A 26,565-nucleotide genomic window follows, 5' to 3' on the forward strand; every position below is an offset into this window, starting at 1 on the left:
CGGAAAACATTTTACCTCTGATATAGTAGTACTTATAAATTCTTTACATTTTTCTTTACATTTTCTGGCAAGCAAACCCTTGAAGAGAGTCTTGTATTTGATTTTCTGCATTCCTCCTTCCTCCCTCCTACGTTTTCGTTGAATTCCATGACAAATATTTGTGCAGAACACTTAGCACTGTACCAACAATGTATCCCTGGGCATAGGTGGGTATTGTCAAATAAATACTTTCATTTTGATAATCAGTAAATGCGAATGAGAGTGACAGCTTATTTAATGCCCTGGATAATTATGGAACTGCAGTTGGTGACTGTTAAGACAAAAATAACTTTGAAAGCTCAGTTTAATTGGTTACAAGCAGAAGTTTCCTCAAAAATCATAACTTCTTCTTGACTCTTGAACATCTGCCAGTTGGTTCTTTCATTCAAATAAAAAAAAAGTATCCATGTGACTCTGACTTACGAAACGTGACTCATTCTTTCTCTGTACTTCTTCCAGGCATGACATTTAATGATCTTTATAAATTAAGTTTTAAACATGGTACAATGTCCCACAGGCACACTCAGCCTCAATAGTAAAAGCACATTTCACTGCCCTGTACTGAGAAGGAAGTTGGGCACCCACCTGTAATCCAATTAAAAGAAAAACAGACTGATAATAATCATGGTGCATGCACTTTATCATTGATGTAGGTGCCAAGGAGGACCGAAATGTTGAAACAGTATGTTATATAATAAATCACTTTAAATCACATGTCCTCTGTAATGCATATATATTTTGACAAACTTTGACTTTGAGCAAAGGCTGGTGTTGCAGCCGAAACGTCAGTTCCCTTGCCTCTACAATATAATTTCAAAATTGATCCTAAGACCTGTGTGAGCGGTACCTTTCTCCAAGCATCTGCAAACATTTTGTTGGGACTGCACCCAGGCACACTTATCAACTTTACACGTGGAAAAAGGGAAAGTTGTGCTCAACCACTAACTTATAAACCATTAGGCGGGGGTGCAATGAGGTTGTAACCACAAAATACATAGAAACAACAACAAGAGATCCTCTGCACTCACCCATTATCAATATACTGTATATAGGACATTAAGACATTCGGTGCATTAAGCTACTAAGAAATGCCCTTCCCTTTAAGCAAAACAGGGATTGTTTGTCCATATATTGCAATATACTTCAAGCTGGCCAACTGCGTCAACCTCATTGCACCCCCGCCTAATGGTTTATAAGTTAGTGGTTGAGCAAAACTTTCCCTTTTTTTGCTATAGCTTATACAGGAGCAGTGGCCAGCTCTATGTTGTAGCTCCCACCCTTCCCAGCTGCAGTCAGGTGATCCCAGTGGAGCCAATAAAAGGGCAACCATATGGGGGTTTTAACCTTGAAAGCAAGAAAGTTACAGGTAAAACTTAGTCCCTTGGCTAAATGTATATTGAAGCAGTAGAATTCTTAATGAATCGCATAAGTCAGTGTAGGAACTGGTCAGAAGGGATGACTTTGACGCAGTTGGCCAGCTTGAAGTATATTGCAATAGTTGCACGACTAATAGTTGTCCTATGGACAGATTCCCCCACCTGAGCTGTAGATCTCTGCAGCTCGTCCAGAGTCACCATGGGCCTCTTGGCTGCATTTCTGATCAGCGCTCTCCTTGTTCGGCCTGTGAGTTTAGGTGGACGGCCTTGTCTTGGTAGGTTTACAGTTGTGCCATGCTCCTTCCATTTCTGAATGATCGCTTGAACATTGCTTCATGGGATGTTCAAGGCTTTGGAAATCTTTTTGTAGCCTAAGCCTGCTTTAAATTTCTCAATAACTTTATCCCTGACCTGTCTGGTGTGTTCTTTGGACTTCATGGTGTTGTTGCTCCCAATATTCTCTTAGACAACCTCTGAGGCCGTCACAGAGCAGCTGTATTTGTACTGACATTAGATTACACACAGGTGCACTTTATTTAGTCATTAGCACTCATCAGGCAATGTCTATGGGCAACTGACTGTACTCAGACCAAAGGGGGCTGAATAATTACGCACACCCCACTTTGCAGTTATTTATTTGTAAAAAAATGTTTGGAATCATGTATGATTTGTGTACACCACTTTGTATTGGTCTTTCACGTGGAATTCCAATAAAATTGATTCATGTTTGTGGCTGTAATGTGACAAAATGTGGAAAAGTTCAAGGGGCTGAATACTTTTGCAAGCCACTGTATATATATAATATATATATATATATATATATAAATATATACTGTATATATACACATATATACACATGAGACTTCTTGGAATACTGCTGAGATCATTCACTATAATCTTGGCTACTACTTTTATTTCTGTGAGTAAAATATTTACCCTTGTGAGATGGGCTCCAGCCAGAAGACACTTTCTGAATCATTTCTGCATAGTTTAGCTGCTGACATTTTGAAGATTGTGTGAATGAGTCAGTCAGACTGGTGACTTACTCTCATGGTTTTTACTAAATTACTAACATAGAGATGTGTATTGTATATGTTTATTCTGTTGTCATGATGTGGGTGTGTAAGGAAAATCTGAATTTCCCATGTTTCTATGTATAGTAAATGCCAGTACCAGTAGTTAATGTGATGAGAGAGCAAATATCAGCGTTTTGGTAGATTTCAGACAAACAATTGCATTGCAGTATTGTAATTATGTATATTCTTTATGAAATGGTGCTTATCTTTAATTGCATGTTCTATCCGATGACTCTAGTAGGACTGATAAATGTAATAACAAGCAATGTTACAGTATATATTATTTATATGTTTTCAGTGTTTTCAAGTAATTTGTAAATGGAGTTACTGAAAGCAATATTTGCTTAACCCCTTCTCCTTCTCTAGGTTTGACGCATAAAACAATAGAACAGGCAGGAGTCAGGTCTCTTCTAGGTCCTTTAATCTACTTTATTCAGTTGGTTTGCAACATGGTTTCAGGGTCAAACAAATTGGTGCAAAGAATATAAACTGATATTGTTTTTTAATAGTGATTACATTTACAAATAACTTACAAATAACAATAACCATTGAAGATCTGTAATGAATGTATATATGAAAGCTACTTAAAATTATATGTGAGCAGTAAATACTGCCTGCTAATTGGTTTCTGTGGGTTACTAGTAGGGATGCTCCGAACCCAGTTTTTTTATGTATTCAGCTGAGTACCGAACCAAATCCTAATTAGCAGATGCTAATTAGGATGTGTAAGGGTTAAAAAAAAAATTCCTCCTAACATTTAACCCTTCCGCATGCTAATTAGCATATGCTAATTACGATTCGGATTCGGTTTAGCCAGGACCATGGGTTCGAAACCGAATCCTGGATTTGGTGCATCCCTAGTTACTAGAACTTGTGCAGATGTAGCAATACTTAAAGGAATACTGTCATGGGAAAACATGTTTTTTCTAATCACATCAGTTCATAGAGCTTCTCAAGCTGATATTGCAAAAAATGGGAATCAGGATAGCACTCAATAGTAAGAAATCCAAGTCCAGCTTGGGACTCCCCCAGTTACATGGGAGTAGGAGAAACAATAGCTTGAAAGCAGTCTGAAAGCAGTTCTAATGTGTAGTGCACTTCCTTCTAAAAGCTCAGATTCAGACAATGCACTGAGATGGCTGCCTACACCCCACACTATAGGTACCTATCATATTTTTTGTCTAGCCATTGCCAACCCTGACCCGCCCTCTTCCAATCCATACCCAGCCTTACTCTGTGAGTTGTTCCTTATATACCCATGTGCACCCCGCCCTAACTTTGATGTCACGGGGGGGGGGGGGGGGGGGCGTGTTGGCAGGCACTAATATATAAAAGAGCAATGGCAGAGGGGCAGAAGAGAAATGGGTCAGTGCTGATGTCTTTGGAGGGGAGAGCTGTGGGCAAATTTGGCCCACCACCCACCCGTCACTCACTAAAAGTTTTTCACACACAGACACATTCACACACAAAGAAATAAGCCTTTCACACCCAAAATGAATCTAAACCTGTCACACACTCTCTCACTATGATGTGACCAGCTTGTGACTGGCCTCTCAATGAAAATTAAACAAAATTAACAAGTATCCTATAATGTTATCTAGAGAGGGTTGTGGTTATTTATATGTTAAACCTCTAATTTGCAGTCTTAGCACCCTTGCCCTTCTGAGGGGAAAACTCCAAGTGCGCAAGTGCCCCCCACCAGGTGGATGCGCTTACTTTATCCCGTTACAACGTTTCTTATGCAATTAAAAGTAAAAGCAGCACTTGCAGGACTTCTTGTTGAATACACAGCAGCCAACTAAAGTTTGTTCCTTGTCATTGTTTGCTTACTTTTAATAACCTTTTTTATTTATATAGCACTGACATGACTAACAAGTATTGTGGGTCTTAGTTACTGTTCATAACTGAGCCTTAGAAGTCGATCCCAAGCCAGTGGTTCTTTCGTGCAGTTTATGGCAGAATAATAGAAATGATCCTTCTCCTTACACATTGTAGGGTAGAGTCAATGGTGTCACTTCGTTGTCACTGGGACTGCCGCTCCTTATTTTTTTAGACTAAGTTTTATCTTTTATATTGCAATTGAATATATATTGCAGGAATAAAGTCAATACATTAGTTGTCAGTTGTTCAGTTATTTATGGGTTTGTTGCCTCTAGTATGATTTTCAGGAACAAAGCAAACAGGCTAACAAAGGTCTTATATTAAGGGTGTATCCTGGCTGTGCCCCTTATGCCTATGGCCATGACTGCCAATCATGCTCTATTTTCTACCAGTTTTGAAAGATATTTGGTGAATTTTCTATGCTTTTCAACAAGCTGTGTGTGACTGGGCTGTTAATTGTGTTGCATGAAATAGGGTGACTCTTAAATAATCTCTGTAAGTTGACTGATTAAACCGAGTGCACTGATCTAAATTCTTCAGGATGCTGCCAGTTTCCCTTTCCTTTGGAGGTTCCTGACTATGGTGTTTAATATATGGAGGGCTGCCAGCACTCTCTGTGAAATCATTGTGCACTGCCTCAGATGGAGCCTCCCAGATTATTTTATTGCTTATACTACTACCGTTGCGACCAGAGATGTAGCCATGCCTGCCCCTTGCAGGAGCAAACTAATATTGCTCTTTCCCTTTGCATCACCTGGAAATGGTGTCCCTGGTAGCAACAGTAAGGAAAAATGCAAGGAAATAAACCAGATGGTTCTCCTGAGACAATGAAGGTAGTTTTTACCAAGAGCACTGGGGAAGCTCCATATAGCAGGTGCTGTGTATATCTAATGTAGCAGGCACCAAAAGAAAGGAAGCAGGCAATTGTCTTAACAAGCCTTCAGATGCAACACTCTTAGTGGAGGTGGTACCAGCTACCAACTCAGCTAGTGGCTCTTTACTACCATGTTTGCTTATTAATAACTATTTTTAAAAGTTTTTATAGAGGAAAAGATTGACAGGACCTATTGTTTTCCATAGAGACATTTCACCCCTCTTTATTCGCTCATATGGGATATTAGGGAGCATAAAATTAAGAAAAACGAAGCAAGCTGATCCACTGTCCATTGTGCACTGAGGTTATATCTTGTGTGTGTGCAATATTATACTCAGCTTCAGAAGAAAACACAAATGCAAGTTCATGTAGATGTTGATGTAGTGTTCTTAGAACTCCTAGACAGCCTGTTGGTGTCATAAGTGGCATAGGTTGCATGGGTTTTTCGTAGTACCAGTTTAGCAATTTTGTCCCCTTACCTTTTACAATGTCATTGGGTAAGGCCTGTGTCTGGGGTATTTGAAGAGAAAGATGGGGTCAGGCACAGTTTTCCTCTTAAAGGAACAGTAACACCAAAAAATGAAAAAGCTTTAAAGTAATAAAAATATAATGCAATGTTGCCCTGCACTGGTAAAACTGGGGTGTTTGCTACAGTAACACTACTATAATTTATATAATAAGCTGCTGTGTAGCCACGGGGGCAGCCATTCAAGCTGGAAAAAAGGAGAAAAGGCACAGGTTACATAGCAGATAACAGATAAGTTCTGTAGAATACAATGGTGATTTATCTGTTATCTGCTATGTGCCTGTGCCTTTTCTCCTTTGAATGGCTGCCTCCATGGCTACATAGCAGCTTATTTATATAAATTATAGTAGACTTTCTGAAGTAAACACACAACATTTACCAGTGCAGGGCAGCAGCATATTACATTTTAGTTACTTTTATACACTTTAATTTTTTGGTGTTACTGTTCCTTTAAGTGATAATGTTTCATTCATTATTGTTCTGAAAACTGCGCAGCTTTTCTTTAAAGGGGATCTAAACCCAAAATATAATTTTATGTAAGCTTACTCAGGGTGCTTCTCTTAGCACTTTCACAATATACATTCATTCTCTAGTTTTACCAGTTTCTGGGATATTTGCATAATTAGACTGTTAATACCAGGCTTTTTGCCCAACTGAGTCAGCAACCCTAGGGTTAAATAAATCCAGGAAGTGCATAGATTTATTATAGCGTGTAATCACTGAAGATGTTCCCATCAGCAATTAGATTTGAACAGTCACCTATAAGTTAGGAAACAAAAGCAAAGATCTGATTGGTTCCTATGCTCAACATCACCGGGGTTGTTGGCTTACACACTAATAAATATGCACCCATGGTCTCTGAAACACTATTAGCCTTTAAAGAGAGCTGTTGAGCTGAAGCCTGCCTAGCATTATAAACCTGCTAATATCTCAGAAACCACTAAATATATAAAATTGCTGTAAATTGCAAAAGTTCTCAGAGGACCATTGTGAATATGTTTTCCCCTTTAAAGAGGGAATGCAGGCATGTATGTAAGCTGGACATTCATTTTGGAGATGTATGTTGAGTCTGAAATTAAAGTGCAAAACAAAACCTCTCACTTTTTCTAGAAAAAATGCTGGTCTTCCTATATTGATTATCTTTCTTCCCTCGTGACAATATTAATGCCAAGTATAATTTATACAAGCCAAGTAGCAACTGTAGTTATCAGCTGCTTCATAACTATTGCCACCACGTACAATATAAAAGATTAATTTAACAAAGCAAAAAGAAATGCAGTCAGGAAACATGGAATGATAGAAATGTAATGAGGTAGTAAATACATTGCATTGCTGATGAATAACTAGTGCAGCAGCCTATCCCATTGATGAAAAAGAAGCAGTGCAGTCTGCAGCAAGCACCTGAAATGACTGCGTATCAAAGGGATGATGTAGGGAGCCAGGTAGTGACATGGTTAAGCAGCACAGAGAGAGGAGGAAACATGGGCCTGTGCCGAGAGAGAAGTGATGTGGGGAAGGCAGAGCAGAGCCAGGGTGTGTCAGGTCTCAGAGGGTGGATCTTACTCACTTCCACTGCCTGAGCTCCACTTTCTCTTCTAGTCCTTTTTGCAATCTGAGGAGACAGCAGGCATCTCTTCTCCAGCAGGCTCTGTAAGTATTCAGTTATTATTATATCCCGCAGCACTCAGGGAGGGAGACTTTACTGTACCTGCTGATTAGTACTGAATCCCTTAATGTACTCCTAGATTCAAGTTAGTGCTACCAGAATGGGACTAGTACCTTTGGAACAAATGTATGAGATAAATTAACTGTAATTAATTTTCCAATTTACATTGATTTAGCATTTCCAGTGTTTTGCCATTGTTTGCAAATGTAATTGGAGTGAAACACCGCTTTCTCGCCAATGTTACAGAAGTCAGGTTTCCTCTAGGTCTTTAAATCAGCTAAGATGCTAAAATCGGTTGGTAACATTGTTTCAGGAGTCAGAGCAGCAGTGCAGTCATTATTAAAAAAACTTTTTGGGTGGCCCCCACCCTTTAAAAGTCAGTTCCACTTTATACTACGTATGCACTTGCTAAGTGCTTCTGTTAGTGACAGCTTACACCTACTAATAAGAGTATGAAAAATGCAGAATAATTAGGCAACCATTAACACATTTACCCTAGCAACAATCAATCTACAATTAGCACTGATCACTCTTTTCTAGTAAGGGACCATACATTTTTATAATAACTTTGCTATTGCCCTTTTTTATGAAAGACTTCCCTATAAATAATTGCATTAACACTATCTCAAAAGCCCTTTCCAGCATTTCCTGATATCAGCCGCCGTCTGGCATTTAATGAGTAGGGGGCAATAGCTTGGCTAACCTCTTACAACCCGGGTTTTAATGTAATTTTAATTAAAGGTAACCTAGAAGATTAAATTGGAGCACTGTAGTAATTGTAGACCTGCACATTGGGCGGGGTTATAGGAAACCTTATAGCACTCTACTAACAATCAGGTGTGCGCTAGCTTTAGATCAGAGATCAAGACACCTGCCGCCCCACAGATGCTGTGGAACGATAGCTTCCAGCATCTCTGGCATCTTTTGCTTGCTGATGGGATTCTGGGAGTTCTAGTTTAACAACATCTGAATGGTGTCTAGTTGCACATGACTGATTTTGTTATTAGATCCAGCCAAGCCTTTATCTGATGTTCGACATGCTACCTGAACTGTTTGTTTGTGTTGAAAAGTAAATATCCTTATATCATTTTAATTTCAAATGTATTTTATTTTTCAGCCTTTAGCACTTACCCCATCAACACTAAAATGGCATTTAAATCAAAGGTAAGATAATTATATTTTATCTGTGTATATGTGTAATAAAATAACCATTGCAACATAAACCACAAGTTCAATGCATCTTTTGGATTCCTTTTTATTTTTTGGAAAATTTGTAACAGTGTGCCAGTATTGTAGTTCAACAAATGCAGTGCCTCTGTGAATTCTTGGAAGTCTGCCTGTCTGGCAGTTAAACTTGTCAAGACTAGTTAAAAACTGTATCTAATGCTAGATTATATTTTGTTTACTTCCCACTTGGATTACGAGGGGTTGAATTTGTTTTGTTATGTGCATTTAAACCCTTCTTCTTTACTGGTGATAGACACTGCCCTTCTACAAAAAACCCCTATTGACGTGTACACTTCATAGTCCTCTTATTTTCTATAACTGCACAGAACCCGCCCAAATCAGCAGCTGAGCTAACTTGGGCGCCCTTGCTGGTCATATGACAGGCAGCCTACGGCTTACCCAAATTCTGTTCTGTTTTTTTAACCCCTGCCATTGCTGGGCACTTCACTGTAAAACGCTGTACTGTAGTTCATTGTGATTATAGAGGATCTGGCAGCACCCAGTATAAATACACATTAGTTCAGTAGTGCTAAATAATGCCAGATCAGGCCTGTTGTCAGGAGGTTGTTAAACTGGTTTTTGGGTTATGAATTTGTCTTGTGGCACAGAGCAGGGTAAGCAGAGCTAGAGGCACGTTACTTTATAAACAAAAGGGGGCAAAGGGACGTCTTTCTAACAAGGAATTTCTGTTTCTGTTTGAAGCATTTTTTAAATTGGGTTATTAAATAAACAAGCGTGTCATGGCAAGATGTGAATATACCAGTCATACCTCTTAGAGAATTTCAAGTTTAAATTGTGGTGTGCAATATTGGGTAATATTTTAAGGAAGTAATGTTGTATGATGACTGGTTTCCTCTTACACTGCAAATATATGCTGGCAGGCTAACTGGCTCCTGTTTGTCACCCTAGTTTGTGTTGTATAAATGGGATAGGGACCTTAGATTGTCAGCTCACTGGTGCAAGGATTGATATAATCTCTGTACAAGTGGTAAAGTATAAGTGTAAAGTATATAAAATATGATAAATAAATGTGTAAACTGGATCTCCCTTTGTTACTCTGTGCATGGTTTATGCAGCATTACTCTGTATATGGGAGGAATTTACAAAACTGATGTAAATGTTAGGCCATTAAGGTGTTTTCTGTCTCCCTGATCCTTTCAGGGAGTCTTGTGGAAATGAGAAATTTCTTGAATCCGCCCAGTTGATTTGAATAGAGAATATGTTGTCTTTTGGCAGGCAGTCATGCATTGAGGGTGGCGATTCATTGCAACAGTCTGCTACAGGGGTACTAAAAAAAGAAAGAAAAAAAAATAGATGCTGTAGGATTGTTCTGCCACTAATATGGGTTTGTGCAGTTTAGTTGTCATCAAGTACACACTACTGCTTTATTATTACAACAAAACAGGAAGTGTTTTTTAAAATTTTGAATTATTTGCCTAAAATGGACTCTGTGGGAGATGGCCTTTGTGGAAAATGTTTTTCCGGATAAGAGATCCTGTAGCCCTACATACTCCACGTGGCCTTCAAGTAAAGTAAACAGATTATGGCATGTTAAACTTGCCAATTAGCCACACGGCATGCATTTTCTGTTCTATAAAATGGTATAGAAGTGAGTCAGCTGCAAGGGAAAGCAGACAGGGCACAAAAAGGCTCCAACTAAAATATGTATGCACATAGTGCTCCACTCTTATTTATTTAAAAAGCCAGTGCTTGGAAAAAGAGCATTTTTAGCCACTGTTTGGGATGCTGCAGGAGCTGGCCCATAGAAAATAGGTTTATTCATTATTTTTTGATTTCTTAAAACAAGCGCTTTTTCATTGCCGCTTTGAGGTACCAGTGAGCTTTGAGTACATTTCATTAATGGGCCCCCACTGCCATATGAAATTTGTGATTGGATAACCTTCAAGCATGAGACGTTCAATATAGTAAGGCAGGCACAAACTGGAAGGTAAGAGTGCACCAGGTATGGGCATTTGCCCTTAAGCGCAGGACTAGTTTTAGTGCTCCAGAAGGAAACAGCTAAGCTTTTTCTTAAAGAGAGTGGGTGAGTGTTCCCTATGGAGGGATTCAGGGATAGAGTTCCAGAGGGAAGGAGCAGCGAGATAGAAAGGTTTAAGACGAGAGAGCGCAGTGGGTGTGGATGGTGTAAAAAGACAGAAGGCTCTGAGAGGAGCGGAGGAGACGACCAGGAACGTGCAGGGAGACCAGTGAAGAAGTGTAGTGAGGAGCAGAGGAGTGAAGGGCTTTGAATGTTAGCAGAAGGATTTTGTAAGCTATCCTTTGCTTGACAGGCAGCCATGCCAGAGAGCTTAAAGGAACAGTTACACCAAAAAATAAAAGAGCTTTAAAGTAATAAAAATATAATGCACTGTTGCCCTGCACTGGTAAAACTGTGTGTGTTTGCTACAGTAACACTACTATAATTTATATAATAAGCTGCTGTGTAGACACGGGGGCAGCCATTCAAGCTGGAAAAAAGGAGAAAAGGCACAGGTTACATAGCAGATAACAGATAAGTTCTGTAGAATACAATGGTGTTTTATCTGTTATCTGCTATGTGCCTGTGCCTTTTCTCCTTTGAATGGCTGCCCCCATGGCTACATAGCAGCTTATTTATATAAATTATAGTAGACTTTCTGAAGTAAACACACAACTTTTACCAGTGCAGGGCAGCAGCATATTATATTTTAGTTACTTTTATACACTTTCATTTTTTGGTGTTACTGTTCCTTTAAGTGAGGCTGAGCAGGTTCCCTCTTCAGAGAGAGCAGGAGGATCCTGGCAGCAGAGTTTTAAATTGATTGAAGGGGAGAGAGGTGGGAGTCTGGGAGGCCGGTTAGTAGGAGATTGCATTAATCTAAGCGGGAAAGGATAAGGGCATGTATTAGTGTTTTAGCTGTTACTTGTGAAAGAAAGGGGCGTATCTTGGCAATATTGCGGAGGAAAAAACGGCAGGTTTTGGCAGTGTTATTAATATGGTTAGAGAAGGAGAGGGACTGGTCAAAGATAACCCCAAGGCAGCGTGCAGGTGCTAATGGGCCCCCTATTCTGGTGGGCCCTGGGCAAATGCACCTTTTGCCCATTTCCTAAAATGGCCCTAACTTTTTAAGAGCAAGTAAAGTTTTTTGACAAGATCCACAACTTTTTCAAATTGTCAAACAAAAACCAGCATCAAAATTCCGAAAAACTCAAAAAGTTTGAAGGAAAAAATGGTTTCAAATAATTTGGGCAGATTCTTCAAACTTTTATTATAAATTGAACTGTGAATATCTTTTAGTAATTTGGTATAGACAATCAAGCAAAAAATTTTTTTTCATATATTGGTTGTTATGATATTATTTAACTCCTAGTTATGATTACAATTTAAATAAATAAGGCTGGACCTCAAGACATATCTATAATCCCTTTCCTGCACAGTCTACCAGTGGAAAAGCTTTTAGATCAAGTTCAGAGTGAGTTTTTCCACATTTATTAAAGAAGTGGTAATGACAAATATTCTGGAATTCAAGAGACAGTAGTACCATTCTACAGTAATATATACATATTATGGCAATTAATAATGAGCCGAGTAAAGGGTTCAGATATTTAATAATTGTAGGCAATAAAGTGTTCAGGGTTGTGCCATTATAGCATCATAATTGGTTATATAGTTGGTGCTGAGTGATTAGAATTGGGCCTTAAATGTACAGGTAAGGGATGTATTATCCAGAATGCTCAGGACCTTGGGTTCTCCATACCTTAAGTCTACTAAAAAATAATTTAAACCTTTATTAAACCCAACAGGATTGTTTTTCCTCCAACAAGGGTTAATTATATCTTAGTTGGGATCAAGTATAAGGTACTATTTTATTGTTACAGAGAAAAAAGAAATAATTTGTAAAAATTTGATTTATTTTTTTGCTTATCATGGAGTCTATGGGAGATGGCCTTCCTGTAATTCAGAGATTTCTGGATTACCTGTAACACAAATAAGAACACTAGTGCAGACTAGGGGCCAATGATGTGATGATTTTGTAGCTTTCCTTGGCATGAAATTATCTTTTTATTAAGCTGTTTGATTCTGAGCCTTCCTGCCTGTATCTTATAAACTAGATCTTCCCTTTTGTTGTTTTAAATGGATAAAGCTGTTTAGGCTCTGAGCCTATAAACAGAACAAGTTTCCAAGTTACTCTCTTTGGGAATTACTGCATTAAGATAATTGGTGAAGAATGTTCTCTTCATTGGGGAATAGTGTATTCCAGAAGAATATGGCTTATAAGCTTTACCCAGAGTATTTACACAAATGGTAGTTCTGCTGGACTTTTGGCTTTTAGTTTAAGACAATCAACATTCCATGTAAACCCACCAGTACAGTCAGGTTCTGTAGCATTCCTATGGTTAAAAATCTCTGCTAGAACTGGCTGATATATACATGGATGTATTTTTGCAACCAAACTATTTATAACTATGGAAACTTTTAAAATTGTTCAGATTAACAATTTATACCAGACATTTCTCTCATGTAGATATGTTTTACCTTTATTGATTTTATTTACATTGTCATATGCATGTCTGAGTCCACAGCCTTTTTTTACAGTCATGACAAAAACGTGTAATAAGTGATTTTAGAGATCAGTCCAAGAAATAATTAAGCAAATAGATGGTGAGCTGTGTGCAGCATGTGCTACTGTGTACAGATATTGGTCATGGAAGTTATTGGGCCACAAATCTGATACTATGGGACACCAGCTGTTTGATCAATACACCAGCAATAACTGTAGGTTGCTCTTTACTGATGGGGAATCTCAGTGAGTAACCAATGACACTTGATTAATTCAAGGCTAAAATTTAAAGGGGTTAACAGCCCCCTAAACTCCCATGGTTACCCCTGGAAACCATGAGAGTTTATTGGGCACAGTGGGGCTGCTCAGTTACAGTATATGTTTATGCTTGGTGGCCCTTTACATTCAAGATTTGTTGTGGGCTCTATAAATGTGCACCAAAAGTGACACAGGTATACAAAAAACCTGCGGTGCCCTAGACATTACTGTGCAAAACAAGACCTGAAAGAACTCTGTTCTTGTAAGAAAGTATTTACTGACATCACTTTTCATTCTTTTCCCTAGTCCAGAGGAACAATAAAGGATTTCCCTGGATTTAAGCCAAATGATGATGCCGAAGCTCTTCGCAAAGCAATGAAGGGATTGGGTAAGTTAAGTCATGTGTATATGTGTGTAGGCCTCTTTAGATGCATACATTTGGACTGGTGTTGGTACTGCAGGGGTTTAATAAAATAGGCCCCACAGGATGGATACCCCTAGGACATGCCCCAGGGTGGTAATGGTTAAGGGAAACCTGGTGTGGTCTGGGACATCAGTAGTTAACAGGGAGTATCCCTGCAGTTTGGGTTACAGCCACAGAGTGGTGTATTAAGGTTATAAAAAGGGATGCAGCCATGTGCTGTGAGGTTCATAGTGCGGGGACTGTCTCTGGATAGAGGTGCTTCAGATATCCAAGCTTAGTAAGAATGTTTCATGTTATAGGACACTCTAGGAGTGCCATGTAGGGAGTAATAGCTAGAATGGGCAGAAATTGCCCCTCCAGGAGTGGAAGAGGGGTTAAGACCCCCAGCATTACATCTGCTGGAGATCAGGGACCAAAGTGTCTAGGTAGGCGGATCAGTCACCGCTAGATGGGAGATTCCTAATCTGAGGGTGCCCAGCCGTGAGTACCGGGGTGAGTCCTTGTGGTGGGTCTGCCTAGCGTGAGTACCGGGGAGAGCCCTTAGAGAGGGTCTCTTGGCAAGAGTACCGGGGGGAGCACCTAGATAGTATCACTTGGCGGGAGTTCCATGGGACCCAATAGGAGAGAGGTTCTCTATGAGTGGAGTAAAGGAGAAGGTGCCCTGATTGTATGTGTTACACTCCTGGAGAGGTCAGTCCAAATAAAGCACTTCATCTGGTTCAACATAGCCTTCTGTGTACGGATCTTTTATAACCTAAAGGATCACCTACTGGCCAGTAAGATACTACCCCAGGGAGGGGCAAGGTGCCGGGAGTTGTTTGGATCCCAGTCAAGGGTTAAAGTACCACATCAAGTTCCCAGGGTGGAAGTTGTAGTACCACAGAATCACCCCTGGGTGGAGGCACGTAAAACAGCATTAAAACACCTGTCCCCCAATAGTAAGCGGGGCTCAGGGCTCCTGTTGCGCCAAATAATAGCAGTAGCAGCACTGAATAGATAAATTTCCACAATTTTCTGGTTGCTATGGCCTGTTTTATACTAGTTACAAGGGAGTGGTTTGAATAGAGTTAGGTAATAAAAATTAGGAATAACAATGTAGCCTCACAGAGCAAATGTTGCTAAGAATGGGGCATTCTGTAACATACTAAAAGTTAACATCTAGCCAAACTAGCCCTTTAAACCAGCAATCCTTTTGTATTTACAGTGTATAATATATGCACCCACAAAAAACTATATGTAAGTTTTACATATGAGTGGAAGCTGCCATGTAACTTGCATTGACCACTATATTGTGTTGGGGATGAATGGAATCCAGGGTTTGGTTAATGAAACTTTTTTAAAGGGGTGATCCCCCCCCCTTAGTATTTTATAAAATAAATATATTTATTTTCAAAAATATTTATATTCAAAAGGGGGTCACTGATACCAGCAGTCAAAAAGTTATTGTTCTGTGTTTATTAGTTTAATAGTTTTATTGTTACTTTTTTATTCCATATTTTTCTATTCACTCCCTCTCCTATTTATCTTCAAGTCTTTTATTCATACCACTGCCTGGTTGCTAGGGTAAACCAAACCAGAGAGCTACTGAAAGAAAGCTTGATAATTAAAAAAAAAAAAAAAAATGAAGACCAATGCAGATTACTGTCTACATCAAACTAAAAGTTAATTCAAAGATAAACTACCCATTAATGCATAGCCTGGGCATATTTTGTATTAGCAAACCAGTTCTACCATTAATTTAGAGATGTCAATAAAACTGTAAGTATCTGTTTTTCTCTTTCCATCCCTTAGGCACTGATGAAGAGACCATCATTAAGATACTTATATCTAGAAGCAATGCTCAACGTCAAGATATTGCTGTTTCCTTCAAAACCTTGTTCGGCAGGGTAAGCGTTAAAACTTAATGTGATTATCTGTTACCCTATGTCACTAATAAAATGTAATGCTTTATACTGGCATCTCTGCACCCTTTCATGTTACCGAATCTTATACGTAGTCTAACATGCTATCGGTATTTTCTATAATACTTAAACTAGTATGTTGGTAAACTATACTATATTCTGATAACAATCATAGTAGATAGAAAATGCCTGGTTTTGAGAGCAAGGAAGCTACAATTGTTACGCTTTAATGTACTATACTGAATGTAAAGAATGTGGTATGCACAGAAGTTGCATTACAACAAAAGCTAGACACTCATAATACTTGTTTATCCTTACAAGTTTTTCTCAGTGCTGTTGTGTATATATGTAGTGGAGGGCCTATAAATGTAGTGGAGGGCCTCACCTGGCCTCCGGTTGCACAGCCACTCTCTGGTACAGGTATAGGACCTGTTATCCAGAATGCTTGGGACCAAGGGTATTCCGGATAAGGGGTCTTTCCGTAATTTGGATCTTCATACCTTAAGTCTACAAAGAAATTAATAAAACATTGATTAAACCCAATAGGATTATTTTACATCCGGTAAGGATTAATTATATCTTAGTTGGGATCAAATACAAAGCACTGTTTTATTTTTACAGAGAAAAAGGAAATCAATTTTCAAAATCTGAATTATTTGATTAAAATGGAGTCTATGGGAGACAGGCTTTCAGTAATTCGGAGCTTTCTGGATATCGGGTTTCCGGATAAGGGATCCCATACCTGTACAATAATACAACCATAAAATCTACTTATTGAATCAAGATGTTTCATTACATTTAAGTGCAAGGCTACAGATGAGGAGAGAATCTGGCATCTGCTGTTTCTAGAAAAGCAAAAATACAGAAATTATGAATAAAATATTCTCTATTCCTGGCTAATACCACAGAATTCACAGGAATTTTCTAAGCTGCAGAATGGAAAACACCCAAAAATAATGCTGGAATAAATGTGTTCAAGGCAGACCGTTATATGATGCTCAAAACTGTAGTATTTACTGTATAACTTCAGTGAAATCAGTTATACTTTTAGTCAAGTAAAGGTTGGCCAGGCCTGGGGAAATTATAATACAGATATATATTTAGAACATTTTATCGTAAAGAAACAGAATCAATGTGCATTACTTGAGCATTGATGCAACTATTGTATTGTTTAATAACCTTGGTGATCTCTTGGACAGATCTATTTAAGTCACAAAAGGTTTGTTATAAATAAGTCAGGCATATAAGTATATAAAAACATAGCGCAGCTTTCTCAGTTGACAGATATTGAGTAATGGGCCATTATGGGATGCAATAAAGAATTCCTAGGTCACTGGGTGGGGGGCATATGAGCATATGGCAGAATTAGGGAAAGTCAATATGATTATTCAATTATCGCTAACTAGAGTTAGACAAGGGTACATTTAGGTTGGCGCCTGATATAGGGGTGTAGTGTATACATGATTTAACTAAAGCGGGGGAAATTTAAAACAAAATGAAAATTTAAAAAGAGCTACATCAGACCTACCAAATTCCCATGGAAGAGTAATGTAACAAACTAATGCAACTTATTTCCTCCTTACAGAGCTTACATCAAACATTTTCCTTTTGAAAAGTTAATCCTGTCAATTTGCCAAGGGTAATAGTTGGCAAGTTGTATCTGTGCTGGGTGTTTGAAAAAACTGGAAAGAGAGAGTTGCTAAAACCACTCTTATCCACTCAGGAGACCAGTCCAACTGTGTTTGAGTGTTAATACATTTATAGGCTTAGCATGGAAATAACAGTCTTGGTTTTGTGTGAACTTAAGTTCCTGGTAATTAAGAATTCAGAAATTGAAGGGGCTGAGAAGGGATTCACAGAACAAATTGTAAACTTGTCTATCTTATAGATTCCTTATAGCTTTGTTAAAGTGCTATCATGAGGGGAGGGACCCAGCTCTACAAAAATCTTGGACAGACTGGGATTTTGAGTGGTCACATGATTAGGATTTATATACTGAATACTGTGCCCCCTGTTGTAAAATATAAGAATATTATAAGTCACAGAGAAGCTCTATGACCATATAAAAGCATGAGGCCAAGTGCTTTTATACAGGTCAGGTGACTTTAAATATTCCAATATTTTGCCAGGGGGTACATTAGTTATTATAATACAGAAGTTTCAATAAGTCATATGACAGGAATTACATTACTAAGCACTGATTATAACTATTGACATCACTAAGCCCATACCGGATATTCATGGCTCTTGTGTATTATAGATGGATAATGTTTTGAAGGGTAACAGTTTGGGATTTAAATCATTCTTTGTGGCAATGTTACAGACATCTTAACAAACAAAACAATTACACAGGCTGCACCACTCATATATTATATTATAAGCCAAGTAATTGTTTTGTATCCTTTCAAATAACAAAAAGGAACGTTTCTCAGGATGTCATATAGACCTCATATGACGAAGTATAATCAGAATAACAAACTTCCTGATATCACAGAGAGAGAACAGGATATTTGGATACTAGGTGTGTCCTTGTACTGTTTGTTAGCCAGGAATATATGTATGTATATGTACATAGCTACAACAGAGTATATGTGCAACTGAAGACTTTGCAGACTAATTCTTAATATTAAAATAGCTCATGATCTGTCTATTAAACCTTCATATTTAAGTTCATTTAAAGGGGCTTTGTATAACCAAACGCTTTGATTTATTAGGTTTTGTTCCTCCATCTAAGATTAGAAAATCCAAAAAACAAATAGCTGATGGCACAATACTAATTCACTGATGTCTTCTTATTTAGGATCTTGTTGATGATCTAAAATCGGAACTATCTGGTAAATTTGAGAAATTGATCGTTGCTCTTATGACTCCATCCCCTTTGTATGATGCCTATGAGCTCAGACATGCAATGAAGGTGAGTTTTCCAGTTCATCGTCATGTTGTGCAGGAGAATGCCTGTGTCTGTAATATTCAGCATGCACTACATGGCCAGATGTATGTGACACCTGCCTGTCATCAGCATCTCATTACCAATCCAAGGGTAGGAATATAAGGTTGGCCCTCCCTTTTCTGCTATAACAGCCTCTACTCTTCTGGGAGGGCTTTACATTTTAGACCGTTGTTGAGATTTTCTTCCATTCAGCCAGAGCGATAGTGAGGTTGAGCACTGATGATGGGGACCAGGCCTGCCTGCAGTCAGTTTGGCTGAGTTCAGGGTTCTTTGAGGTCCTTACACTTAAATTGACTCTGTTTGTTCCTGCCAATACTTTGTAATTTTAGGATTTATACAGGTGTTGCTGTTGATTCTGGCATTATATATTTGGCTCCTGTGTACAGAATCAACCTATGAATAGCACGCAGCATGTGACTGGCTGTTACTGGGAAAGTTACACATTTACAGACATTGGTGCATTCACACAAGATCCCATGGCATTATAAGAAGGTCATGATCTAACCTTTAAAATTCACACATTGCTAAACTGCCATCATGCAATTCAAACTAGAGTCCTGCAGCGGGCCGTGCACCTGCGGGTCACTCGCAAGAAAAGAAGGTACACAGCAGGTTGCGGGTAGAATTTTTTGACATGGGTATAGATGCAGGTCTACAGGTCTGTGGTTCAGGTTGCAGGTCTTATTCATTTTTCTTATATTATATTACCTGTATTATCTGTATTTTACACCTTACTACCTGGAGCAGAAAGAAGTGAATGTCCCTAGTGAAGTACCAGCTAAGCAAGCAGATCTTCCAGTATATGGCCAGGATGAGTGGTGGTTCATCAGATCAAACTGATCCCATTGCACTCACCTTTGGGTGAGGACCACACTACATGGCCAGATGCATGTAGATGTATGACCCGCCTGTCATCAGTATCTTATTACCAATCCAAGGGTAGTATCACATTAAATTGGATAGTCCTTTTTATAATAGTCTAAGGGGGAGATTTTTTAGGACATGAACGCTTGGAGCGTTTTTTTGGGGCTTGCGCTAAAAAAATCGGAAAGGTTCTGCTGCTGTTTACAATTGTTCAGTACGAAAATTTCGTGACTTTCGGATCGCCAATACGATATCGTGACTAATGCAATTTTTTCGTAAGCATTTTCGTGATATTTGCGATCTTCAGAAATCATTGTATCCAATCCGAATTTGTCCCATTCGGGATTCAAACTCTTGTTTTAATGAATCAGCCCCATAGCCTTGCCATATAGTATAGTAAATAATTGAAAGACGTTCAATTATTTATTACAAAAAATAATAGGGTTTGGACTTAATATGTCTTTTGCTCACACTTATCAAATAAGAGGCATTACCTAATACATTGGATTGAAACTTGTCAAGATGAAACACTGAAACCCTTATGTAATATTCTGTTTGCAGGGAGCAGGCACATGTGAGAATACGTTGATAGAGATCCTTTCCTCCCGTACTACAGAGGAAGTGAGGCACATCAAACAGGTTTACAAACAAGGTAATGTTCACCCTGGGGGAGTTGGAATAAAAACAGGAGCTTTTTTGAGTATTCCTGAATTAAATGGGTATATAGCAGAAATAGAAATATAACAGCACACAAGAATACAGTGGGGAGACCACTGACAGTATGTGGGGTTTTGTTGCAGAATATGGATGTGAATTGGAAGATAGCATCACCGGAGATACATCTGGATACTTCCAAAGGATGTTGGTTGTCCTTGTACAGGTGATTGTCTGTGTCTCTGAACTTAATAATTCTATACTTTTATTTATAGCCTCTTTTTGATTTTGTAAAATGAAAAAAAATTACTGTAGTTAAGGAAACGCCATGTTTTCTTATCTGTATGTATTTTCTCCTATATTTTGAGAGCATTTTATAAAAGGTTTTCTCTTTTGTTCCTACTACGCAGAAACCAAGAGCAGCCCTGTGTGTGTCATTTCAGAGACATCTTTCTTAAATTTAGCATGAGAAATGATGGCCTCTGTGTAATCTAGGTGTATCTACACATTAGATAAACTATTATTATAATTTTGATTATTGTTATTATTATTTTTATTATTAATCATCATAATGATAACAAGAGTTTATAAAACACCAACATATTCTGCAGTGCTGTCTTATAACAGGGTGTAAACATAACATTTCAGATTATATACAAATAGTGGTAAAAACAAAGAGGCCCTAATGGTTTTAATGGCCGGGTGCTGGTGTCACAGCCCCTTCCTTGTATTTTCTATTTAGAGAAAAAATTGCCATTACCCCATGTGCAATATACATAAGTGACTTTATTTAGGGTTCATCTGTTATCCGTGTAATTAAATATATGTTTTTAGGCCAACAGGGATCCTGACTCTAAAGTGAATGATTCTCTTGTTGAACAAGACGCACAGGTCAGTGTTTATGAGCAAATACATATTTCCAAGAATACTAAAAAACATTGCTTTAGAGATTGTGGTGATTATTATTTAGAAAAAGGTTGATATATTTCACAGTGCTGTATAACAGGGATAGGGCAGGAAGAGCATTATAAAGAATGCCAGGAACAGGGCAAATAAAGTAATTAAATAAAGTGTAGAAAGAGCATGTTATGCCCAGCAATATATAGTGCAGGAAAAATATAGAATGTTCAGCAATACATACTGCAAAAGACACAGGGCATGGGCATGTACAGCAATACAGGTATGGGATTCCTTATTCTCTCTAATAAACCAGAACCTTGTACTTCTAATGACTGTTTAGCAGACTTAAGTTACAGAAAAACTTAGGTCCCAAGCAAAACAGGCCATATACCTGAACATAGTAAAGAAGGCACACAAGTTGAGGAACACAAATTGCAATAGGTGTGGAGCATATGAATCATTATGAACTTGTGAGTAGGCAGGGCTGCCATCAGGAGTCAGAGCTCCACGCTGCTAAGTTAGCATGGCACTCATCGCCCTAGGGGGTCCCAATATTTGCCCACTGGGTGGTGGGACCTGCCAAAAAGTATGTAAAACCCTGCCCATGATCCACCTAAACGCCACAGACTTCCCACAAGTCCCGCCCCCAACCTGGGATTAATGCTTTTTTGATCTCTGGGACCATTTCTGCAACAGAGGGCCCCTCACTGCAGAACCCCCCTGATGGCAGCCCTCTGAGTAGGGCATGCACAGCAATACACAATGCAGTAGGAATAAGCTGCGTACAGCAACCCATAGATTTCAATGCAAGAGCTAATGTAATGGTATTCTTGGGCTCTGACAGGATTTGTTCAAAGCTGGAGAACTGAAGTGGGGCACAGATGAAGAAAAGTTTATTACTATTTTGGGAACCCGCAGCATTCATCATTTGAGAAAAGGTAAATCATAGCTAATCGTAGTGTATTTCAATTGTCTATTCATTATGTTACACTTATTACACTATACATATATATAATATAGTCAATTTAGAAGTTGTACAGCACCTTGCTTTAATATAATTTGTAATGCACATCCCCAGCAGGCTCCGAATCTACAATAATACAGAAATGGTCAGCACACACGTTATTTGCAAAAATGTATATTGTGTGCAAAAAGGTTACATCATATTCACACTGTACGCATAAAAAATGTGACATTTCCGGGCTCTTCCTTGTGACTCGTTTATACAAACCTCTATTCCTTTTCTATGTATGAGTACTGAGATACTGGCTCACAGATTCTTCATGGTTTTATGTTGGGCTTTGGCTCATAAATATAAAAAGTATGCGCTGTACTCTGTGACGACTTCCCCTTCTTGCACTGGAAATCCTTACTCCCTCAACAGATGGAAAGTATTAAACATTCCAGTAATACATTCTTCACTTCATCTTGTGGAAAAGGCAAAAAAAGTAGCTTGGCTGTGATAAAGTTTAATTAAATATTTCTGATGGCTATGAAGGCAGAGCTTGTTGGTGCTATAAAAATAATAATATATAGTTGAACTAATACAGTTTATCAGTGTATATTTTATTTTTCAGTATTTGATAAGTACATGACGATCTCTGGGTTTCAAATTGAAGAAAGCATAGACCGGGAGACATCTGGCCACATGGAGAAGCTGCTTCTTGCAGTCGGTAAGCAATAATGTGTATGTACCCACTTGCCCACGCTTACATACATGCCCAGAAGTTTTGGCAGTATTGTTAAAATTGGTCAAACTGCTTGGCCAAATCGATAAGTGGGTAATGATTAGTACAGCAAAAGTCTCTTAATAAAGGAAGTTGGAAGGTAGCCATACGCAGGCTATTTTTTAGGATATGCAACCAGTAAGTCAGCTTTTTACAGTTTGGTCAGGGATCTAGATGCAACAATATAAGCCATCTTTACTATGAAAACATAACATATACAGTATAGACTGCCTTACATATAACATTTAACTTGTATTGTTTAGAGTTGGGATGCATGGAATTCCTAATTTTGGGATTTGCTGAATACCAAACTCTAATTTCAATATTCAAAATTAAATAAAAAATTGCATCAATGTTAAACCAATTATTGTCATGTTTTCTTGCCCAAAAGAATATGATGTGTCTTAACACCTAGGATTCTGCCAGATCTGAATCCTTCAAAATGTGCTGGGATCCAGCCAAATCCTGAAATGAATCCTGGATTCGGTGTACCCCAAATCAAGACCTCTAACTGTCATTATGGCACTTATGAGCTGTAGTTTGTTTTTAAAATTGGCCCACTCTGGGGCACAAGAATAACCTGATGTGTTTTGCTGTGAAGCCACACAGAATATATTTGTGTGATAATTCTGTCTTTGCATTTTAGTGAAGAATGTTAGAAGCATTCCTGAATACTTTGCAGACACTCTGTATCATGGAATGAAGGTAAGTAGGTACATGTTTCATTTACATTGTATTGTATTATAAAAGTAATAATTATCTGGGTTCTTAGTAGTACAACCTTATGGCCAGGAGTTAATCAGATGACAGTAAATTGTTATATGCATTTAACTAGATTTACATAAGGCATATTTGCAAGTACGCTAACTTCTTGTCCCATAGAGCTTTCTAATGCCATCTCATACTTGGACAGACACATAAACGGGAAGAAGGCATCTCAGTGCAAAATTGGGTACAGAGCCTCTCTCATTACTGCCCTCTGACCCCATGTATAATTGATGACTGTTTTCTCAGTCTGCAAAAAGCACATAGAAGGATACCCTATCTATCTTTCTCTCTCCTTCCATCATACAGCTGATTTTAATCTTTTTTTTCTCTTGTATTTATGTGGTGAAATTGCTAGTTATTTGTAAAACGGAGCGCCTTTAGATCCCAGGTCCCACCTGCAGCTACAACTTCTGAATCGAAATCCCTTACTTTGGGCTAAGTCATCCATATTTACAGAATAGAACCAAACTTTTGTGAAGGATAGTCACACACTAAACTGTAAACATCAGTTGTCCTTCATTAGAGTCTTTGTTGGCTGGGCGCTTATTGGTTCCCTTGAGAATACGCTGACTGTATTCATGCCAAAGCACAACTTAATATGACTGAAAAGGCTGAGCAAGGCCTTAATATTAGTGTTCATCATACATTCCATGCATTTATGCAGTAGGGGTAAAAGTGGAAGCGGCTTGGTTGAAAGAGGTTGCTCTGCTGAATTTACAGATACAGGAAACATTCCATGTTATGTCATCGTTAAAATAAAAATCCCTTTATTAATGGGGAATGTCACCGACTCCCCGTCTTTAGATACATGGCATCTTGTTTGTTTCAGAGTTAAGTTAATCCTTCTAATATACCTGCCGTGGCTTTGCCAGCAAAAATAGAAAACATTTGTAGAGTATGGCTTGAGGCTATGGAATATGGAACTGGTCATAGGTCTACATTGTCCAGGGCTTTAAAGTCACATGATTTTAAGGGTTCAGATTTGGGCAAACACTTAGGATTCGGCCAAAAACTAATCCTGCAAACAGTTTGCCCAAGTCCCAAACGGAATACTGGACACTGTTCATTTTCTTCTGTATGCTTTAAATTTCTGTATGATTTCTCATATAGTAATTCATTTTTGTTTGCTATAACTTTCCCAATTTCTTCCTTTCCACATCTTTTCAATGTAAAGAAAAATCGTTTAACACGTAAAGCTGATAGAATGAAATATAAAGTTCATTTAATGTTTTCTGTTTCCCCTTTCCCCAGGGGGCTGGCACTGATGACTGTACCCTTATTAGAATTATGGTTTCTAGGAGTGAGGTCGACTTGCTTGATATCAGGGAGAAATTCCGCAGGAACTTTGGCAAATCCCTGCATGCTATGATTAAGGTAAATGTATTTTAATTATGGAATATAGTAAACCGGAATTCTTAAACTATGTATCAAGTCTAAGAAATCCCATTCCTACAATAGAAAACCAATTTGGGGGTGGCAGAGCTAATTCTACAACTTAATTTGGGTCTTCTAAGGTAAAAGGTTTCCCAAAGGATACTGAATCTATCAGACCAGGGGAAAGATCTAAGGATTGCACTGGGCATGTATCCAGTTCCTGTATCCTGATTTGGCATATTATATGGCTGGCCAAAATTCTGCTTTCTTGTGACCTGCAGCATACAGCCTGACTGCAATCAGAGATACATTGAAGCTTAAACAATTATCAGTGGAAATCGCATTCTAATCTTAGATATATTTACTCTAGAGCTTTCAGCTCTAATGCTTTAAATGTATTCCCTGACTTGATGCCAGGCTCCTAATTGTACATTTTCATCTTGCAGAGTGACACATCTGGAGACTACAGGAATGCGCTCCTCCTAATCTGTGGTGGGGATGATGACTAGTTCAATAGAAAGCAGCTTTGGGCAGTTGTTTTTTAGAACTCTAGAACAGCTACCATTTCTAATATTGCTTATATTACTCAACAATTTAATGTGTACATTTTACAGGTAAAGCTAGAAATACAGCTGGTCATAAGCCTCCAGCAGTAGTCTTTTTCTGCATTCTAGGGCTGCACTGTGGCTGCTCTTATATATCATGTTGGACTAGTTTATTAGTAATGTTATCTACCCCATTACCAAACATGTGAGACTGTTACATTGCCGTTGGTCCAAATCCTTTCATTTTTACATTCAAGCTTATTTCTAATTGTTAGTTAACCTGCATTTATTTGTATGCTTGGCCTGTGCTATAAAGTCACAAGAAATAAACCTTTTTGTCTAAAAAGTTCAGGAGGTGAATCATTTACAGTATATTGTGTGTTGTATATAGGGTCTTTTTCTCATTTATCACTGATGTACATTAATAGTTGCTGCATAATTCTCACACACAGTGCCAGGCAATGTCTAACTGATCCCAACAGGCCTGCTGTCCCTTAAACTTTACTGCAAAACTAGGTCTAGGGGAGCAGTCAGCAGCCAGTTTAAGAAAGGTTGCAATGAGCAAAAGAAAAAAGAAGAGGAAATGCACACACACCAATTTTTGCTGGTCTGCACATACAGAACAAAAGTTTCAGGGGCTTCACGCCCTCTTCATCAGTGGAAAAAGCACACCACTGATGAAGAGGGCACAAAGCCCTTGAAATGTTTGGTTTCCTCTTCTTTTTCTTTTGCTCATTGCTATATGCACTTTGAAACTGCACCTGGAGCATTTTCACCAACAGACAACGGATTGAGTTCAACAAAGGGGAACCGTGAGTGTATGGACTTTTATTGTTTGCTAAGAATGGTTGCAGACTATAAAATCCCATACCTACCAATATTGCCGACTAGTTTCACCCATTCATGCCCAGACACATCCCCTTAAGGTGGGAGGCTAGTGGATTTAGAAGAAATTGTAATAACAGTTAACACTAAACTAGCACATTGGTCTAAC

The 26,565-nt window shown here is 38.5% G+C and overlaps 1 protein-coding gene across 1 annotated transcript; it reads left to right on the forward strand.

The window, feature by feature from the left end:
- Nucleotides 1-7,385: 7,385 nt before the first annotated feature.
- On the forward strand, nt 7,386-25,917 carry anxa5 (annexin A5). The gene is given in 13 exon segments (NM_001008182.1): nt 7,386-7,422; nt 8,556-8,602; nt 13,771-13,852; nt 15,680-15,774; nt 18,590-18,703; nt 20,165-20,255; nt 20,404-20,483; nt 21,092-21,148; nt 22,002-22,095; nt 22,735-22,830; nt 23,531-23,589; nt 24,904-25,026; nt 25,473-25,917. Coding segments are annotated over 12 exon segments (972 nt in total). The 5' UTR covers nt 7,386-7,422; nt 8,556-8,584; the 3' UTR covers nt 25,536-25,917.
- The last annotated feature ends 648 nt before the right edge of the window (nt 25,918-26,565 follow it).

This window comes from Xenopus tropicalis, chromosome 1 (genome assembly GCF_000004195.4).
Source record: "Xenopus tropicalis strain Nigerian chromosome 1, UCB_Xtro_10.0, whole genome shotgun sequence".
NCBI classification, from domain to species: Eukaryota; Metazoa; Chordata; class Amphibia; order Anura; family Pipidae; genus Xenopus; species Xenopus tropicalis.